Source organism: Chinchilla lanigera, unplaced genomic scaffold (genome assembly GCF_000276665.1).
Source record: "Chinchilla lanigera isolate Chin_1 unplaced genomic scaffold, ChiLan1.0 scaffold00142, whole genome shotgun sequence".
NCBI classification, from domain to species: domain Eukaryota; kingdom Metazoa; phylum Chordata; class Mammalia; order Rodentia; family Chinchillidae; genus Chinchilla; species Chinchilla lanigera.
Window position 1 is genome coordinate 459,139 of NW_004955543.1, and position 6,393 is coordinate 465,531.

Here is a 6,393-nt window from a genome sequence, read left to right on the forward strand (position 1 = left end):
AAAAAAAAAAAAAAAAAAAAGTATCATAAATGGGGGATAAGAAACCAATCTCCCTTGCATAACAATTTCAAATAATTTGCATAGCTATTATGCCCTAAGTGCGAGTTCCTTGCTAACAGTACAGTATGGGAAAGGTGGGACAAAATAAAGTGGAGAAGCCTGACGAACAACACCAGGTGCCAAATGATCAAGGACATCAAGTCATAATCACATTCCCAATGGTTTTTTTTATTGGTTTACTTGTATTTTTTGAGACAATGTCTCGCTCTGTAATTCAGACTGGCCTTGAACTCACTACATAGCCCAGGCAGGCCCGGAATTTGTGGCAATCCTCTTGCCTCAGTCTCCATAGTGCTGCGATTTTAAGCATGCACTCTTGATATAATGTAATAAAAACATCACTTCTGTGATCTTCCTCCCCAAACCCACATTCCAGTGTAATCACTCGCTCTTGCATGGCGGCAGCCCTCACACTGCAGGGTGCACTGCTTCTCCTACTTTTACTTGGCCTACACTTGCTCCACCGAGCCTGCTTCTTTTCCTATCTTTAATAAGACTTTGCTACCCTTAAAAAAAAACTCAACAAATTCTAAAACAAGAGCTTCCCATAATACACTTGATCAGTACTCCTTAAAAATGTCAAGGTCCTCAAAACTAGGTATGAGGGGGAGAAACTGTTACAAAAAGAGAGGCACATTGACTTCGGTTAACAACAATGTATCAATATTGGTTTACACATTGCAACAAAGAGACTGGAGTCATCTGAGATGTTAACAATAGCTAAATTGTGCAGGGGGGAGGGACTAGAAGTGAACTCTGTACTCCACAATTGTTCTGTAAATCTAAACCTGTTCTAAATTAAATTTATTAATCAGAAAAACCTAAAACGTTCAAATTTTTAAATCAGGGAAAATCATGGATGAATCTTAAAAATCTGAAAAAGCTACAGACATATTGTATGATTACAATTATGTGACATTCTGGGAAAGGCCAAATTATAATCTGTAAACAGATCAAAACGAAAAGCAAGGAAATTCTGAGAAACTCTCACAGTTACAAGGAGTCAAAGAGGACCACAAAATATAAGGTGACATTCTGGGTAGGATCCTAGAACAGAAAAAGGTCATCAGGTAACTGAATCAGATGTGGTTTTCAGTTACTAATGTATCCATACCGGTTCACTAATTGTGACAAATGTTCTATGCTAGCATGCTAACAATATTGGGGCATATGGAAACAGCAATATCCATACAGTAATTCTGTAAGTTAAAAACTTCTAAAATTAGGTTCATTAACAAAAGAAAACAAAAATCCCCCTATGTTGGAAGGTATGTTAGTGTTAGGGTGTTTCCTAAAATGAGGTAGGAGCACTTTCTGTTTGTAGGAAGTGAAACCTGAATAAAAGACCTCAAACTCTTCCCCAGCTGACTACTGATGAGAGACACACAGGGTCGAAAGAGAATCAAGCAGCATGATGTGGGAAAATGCACCAGGGCTGGCACGAAGTGCTTTCTGTATTAGCCAAGCTGCAGCCCAGACTGCTCATACAATGTGCCCTAAGTCCACAGCCAGTAAATAATGGGCCAGCCTACAGTCCAAGTCCCTCTGACCCTAGCTGCTTATAGGTGCCACTGAGCCTGGGAAGAACATCGAGGTAGACACCAAGACATCCAGGCCAAGCCCTGGCTTACTGCCCCCACACAGGGCTCCATATCCTAAAATTCCACCCCTCACTAGGCACAAAAGACAAGTGAGTCAACTCAGGGACAAGCCAACTAAAACCACAGAATGAGCTCTCAGCCATGATCTATGATAACTACCTAATTTTTTGTTTGTTTGTTTTTTGAGGCAGAATCTCACTGTCAGTTCAAGCCAGTACTTCAGGCTTGCCTTGAACTCACTATGTAGTCCAGATTGGCCTCAAACTCATCATAATCCTCTTGCCTCAGTCTCCTGAGTGCTGGGATTACAGGTGTGAGACACCACACCTGGCCAAGTCTCTAATTTCCTGTAGATGTGAGACCTCCGGGGAGACCCTGAGAGGAGAAAGGTATTTTTGTCCATAGCTAGCAGCCATCCTGGGCACAGGGACCCACTTACCCCTGGTTTGAATGATGGCAGGCCCAGCCCCACACCAATAGTGGCCTTGTTAGGATTCACCACTGAATTATAGTGGATATTCCGGTGATAGCTGACACGGATGGGTTCATCCTCATTTTGATGGATCCCATGGAATGTGTTGATAGGTTCTGCAGAGAATGAAAAGGAGGGAGCATCCACAGAGAGCCAGGTATGGCAGGCAGAGACCAGGCACCCTTAGTCCCTCACCTACCCACTCCAGAAGTACCTGTGCTGTACTGGTACACCTCCACAGGACGATTGTACATCTCCGCCATGGCCTGCATCTCAATGTGGTTCCCGTGGCAGTTGTTTTTCCGCTTCCGGTTGATGTAGGTGGTGAAGTCTTCTGTGACATAGTTGGAGAAGTAGTCAGCGTTCTTCATCTGCAGAACAGATTGAGAGGTCAGAATGTACATGCAAAGGAGATCCCTCAACCCGTCTCTAAGCAAACACTAAACCAGCGCCTCACCAGATAGTCCATGCAGTGCTTTCGCACCACTTCGTGCATGTCCTGGTCTCCATACACCTGGTCAGCTGGGGGACAGAAGAAAGAAGAGGCTAGGGTCAGAGCTGCCACCACAGAGGTTTTGAGTCATAGAACATCTTTGAAGGAGGGGAGGCTAGGGGATGAGGGAAACTCCCTTTCCTACCCCAAGGCCTGGAGAATCCTTGCCCCTGTGAGCTGGAATGGGTCGTGGAAAAAAAGGCACATAGGGACAGTCTTGACCAAAAGAGTACAGGCAAGACTGCCACAACAACGGGTCTCCAAGCACATGACCATGTAGGGTACACCTGATCCATCAGCCACATAGATAACCTTCTCAGTCCAGTAAGTTGCACAATCCATTCCATACTCAATTCCCACATGAGGACACTAAAGCTGAGGGAAATTTCATGGTTTGCCCAAGGTCACAGAGACTCAATCTGTGCCAAGGCCAACTCTGGAATTCAGTTTTCCTCAGACCCAGGAATCAGCATAGCCTTTTCAGGTTAAAATAAAAAAAATTAGCCAGGTGTGGTAGTACGTGCTGCAATCCCAGCACTCAGGAGGCTGAGGCAGGAGAATTGCTTTGAGTTTGAGGCCAGCCTGGGCTACAGAGCGAGTTCAAGCCCAGCCTGAACTACATAGCGAGACTCTGTCTCAACCCCCTCAATCATCCAATCAATAAATGAAAATAGGGGCTGGGGATTTAGCTCAGCGGCAAAAGCGCCTCCCTGGCAAGCGCAAGGTCGTGAGTTCGGTTCCTGGTACCGGAGAAAAACCAAAAAAAAAAAAATAAAAAAATAAATAAATAAATAAATAAATGAAAATAAAATGAAAGGAAATGACTAGCTAGGAATGCAGCTCGGGTAGAACGTGCTAAGCAAGAAGCCCTTGGTTCGGTCCCCAGCACCAACGAAGAAAGAAAAGAACAAGGAAAAAAGAAAAGGAGGTATGGGTCAAGAAGGCAAGGAAGGAAAAAAGAGAGAAGGGGAGGAGAGAGGAGGGACGAGGAGGGGAGAGGAGGGAATGGGAGGAGCAGAGGAACCCTAAATCCAGTTCCCCCAGATACTAGTGTGCTTGGTGGCCAAGGCCAAGTGACTCAAGAGTGCTGAGCCTTGTAAGTCTCAACTGTAAAACTGGAAACAAGATGGATAAGCAGCTAGCAGGCCTCTTGTGGAGCTCAAAAGAGTAACACACACAACGTGACTAGCAGTGGGCTTTCGGCAGCTAAGTCACTAGGTAAATCAGGGTCTCCTCTGTAGTGGGGCCTGAGAAGGTGACAGATACAAGTAAAATCCTGTACCCACCTTCAAGAAGCACAGTCGAGTAGGAGATATAACACATATGCAATTCATCTTAATTCAGGAAGGGCAGCTTATGGCCCAAATGATCCAGGTGCCATGAGATTTGGTCAAACTAAGTAGAAGCAACCAGACTCCCTCTGCCAGCTTGATCACTGTACACGCTGTTCTCTCTCCTTAGGACCTTCTTTTTTTTCTTTTCTTGTCTTTTTGAGACAGGGTCTGGCTATGCAGCTCAGGCTGGCTTTGAGCTCACTTTGTAGCCCAGGCTGGTCTCAAACTCTCAAGGATCCTCCTGCTTCAGTCTCCTGAGTGCTAGGATTACAGGCGAGTGCTGGGATTATAGGCGTACGCCACCACTCTTTTTTAGTTTTTTGAGAAAGGATCTCACTATGCAGTTTAAGCTAGCCTTGAACTCACTATGTAGCTAACACTCCCCTCAAATTTGTGACAATCTTTTTGCCTCAGCCTCTTGAGCTGGGATTACAGGCATGTGCCACCACACCCAGTTTAGGACCCTCTTTCCATTTACTTCATTGCCTACTTCTGAAACACCAGTGTGTTCTTACTCCGTGTGTGTGTGTGTGTGTGTGTGTGTGTGTGTGTGTGTGTTACCAGGGCTCGAACCAAGGGCCTCGCACATACTAGGCAAGCACTGTACTACTTTTACTGACCCACACCCCGGTAGCCCATGTTTCCTTGTTTGCTTGTTTTTTGGCAATACTAGGGATTGAAGTCAGGGCCTTCACACTGCCCTATCTCCTCATTCCTTTCTTATTAGAGACAGAATCTCACTAAGTTGCCCAGGCTGGGCTCAAACTTGCAACCCTCGTCTCAGCCTCTCAGAGTACCGGGACTACAGGCGTGCACTAGCATCCCTGCCTCCACCCCTGCCCACAGGTATCTTTAGCATACTTCCCCACCCCCAGGGCACCTCCTTCACTGCATTTCTCAAAGGTTCTGACCCACAGCAGAGGGCAGTTCTCCTAGGCCCACTCCCAGCGCAGGCCCCACTACAGCAAAGGAAAGCAGGGACAGTTTGTAGAGCCCATAGGCTGGGGAAGCAATGGGAGCACTTCTCTCTAGGAAATTAAAGTGGCCTTAAATATTAAGCAAGCCTGATTTCCACTGACTATCACCAAGAGGGAATTTCCCTCTGTTTCCCCCGAGGGCCACTGCTCTAATGGGATCTCCCTGGGGCTCCAGGGCAGGGTCGGGGCACAAAGGGAACACTACAGAGCTCTTCCATGCCCAGCAGTCTAGCTCTCTGAAGACCTGCCAAAAGAAGGCCTTGACTATCCGCGCCTTCCCTCCATGGAGGGTTTGGGGCGATAAGAGACAAAGGCTGCTGAGATACTGGCTGCCTGTTTCAAGTCCCCCTGGAGGTGATAAGAGCTCGAGGGTGGGGGAGTTGGCTGTGAAGGCGGGAAGGGGTAGCCCCTTCACCGATGTAAACAAGGATGTGGCTTCTGCGGCCACACACTCCCCGCCACCCCCCAGGCATTTCCAGCAAGTCACATGTCCTAAACACAGGCTGGGGGCCCCCTGCCGCTGCCTTTCTTAGAAGCCAGGACCACAGAGCCCTCTGTGGCTGCCCGGGCTGCTAGAGGAGCTATTTCTGTAGGCTGAGCTTGGGGTACCAGCAGGCAGTGCTGTCTGCAGCTGCAGTAAACAGGAACTGAGACGGAAGTGAAGGAGTTAAACGGGGTCCATAGCCAGGCTCAGGTGTAGGAAAAAACATCCCTCCTATGGAAAGGTCGGTGAACACTGGCCGGTATGGAAGCCAGATGCAGGAAAAATTTTTTAAAAAGGCAGAGGGAAAGGGGCGGGGGCAGAACCCATGAAGCTCTTCCCCTTTTCCATGCCAGTGACTCCATCACTTGGCAGCAAGGCCCTGCCATTCGCTGGCTGTGTGACACTGGACAAGGCCTTTAACCTCCCTCAGCTGAAATGTCCTTACCCATAAAGTAGGGACAGTAACTTCTTCCCCTGAAGGGGTGCTTGTTGTCAAGACTACAAGTGAGAGCCCCACTTGTCATGGAGAGGATGACTCCATCATACTGCTGCTACCTACAGATCAGCCCGCCTGCTTCTAGGTGTTTCCTCATTTCTGCTGCACTTCCTCTGCCGGAGGAAAGCCCCAAAAGCAGAGTGGAGGCTGTCCTTCCCCCTGTCAGCACGGCTGGCTCTCCTCTCTTGCTGAATCCAAAGGTCCACAAGCCTACCCTCTGTGCCCTTTGATTAAGACTTTAGCAACTAAATTCGTATCACACTAGTAATAGTCTTCCCAATGTGGTTCCCCTACTCCCGTTTTGTTTTTTTGAGACAGGGTCTCGCTATGTAGCTCAAGCTGGCCTTGGATTCACTTTATAGCCCAGGCTGGCCTCGAACTGCCAATGGTCCTCCTGCCTCAGCCTCCGGAGTGCTGGGACACAGGCCTGCATGTGCCACCACGCCTGCTAAGGCCTCTTTTTTTTTTTTTTTTTT

General features: G+C 47.6%; 1 protein-coding gene across 4 annotated transcripts in view; it reads right to left on the reverse strand.

Annotated features, from left to right (window-relative positions):
- The window catches only part of Otud5 (OTU deubiquitinase 5), a 32,393-nt gene that overhangs the window by 6,967 nt on the left and 19,033 nt on the right, over nucleotides 1-6,393 (reverse strand). For 2 of the 4 annotated variants that reach the window (XM_013508153.1, XM_005411292.2), the window contains exons 3-5: nucleotides 2,591-2,655; nucleotides 2,333-2,504; nucleotides 2,101-2,249 (exon numbers count right to left, since the gene is read on the reverse strand). In XM_013508153.1, the coding sequence (XP_013363607.1) occupies nucleotides 2,101-2,249; nucleotides 2,333-2,504; nucleotides 2,591-2,655 (386 nt within the window). The remainder of the gene's footprint in view (nucleotides 1-2,100; nucleotides 2,250-2,332; nucleotides 2,505-2,590; nucleotides 2,656-6,393) is intronic. The other 2 variants (XM_013508154.1, XM_005411293.2) reach the window with 1 other exon arrangement.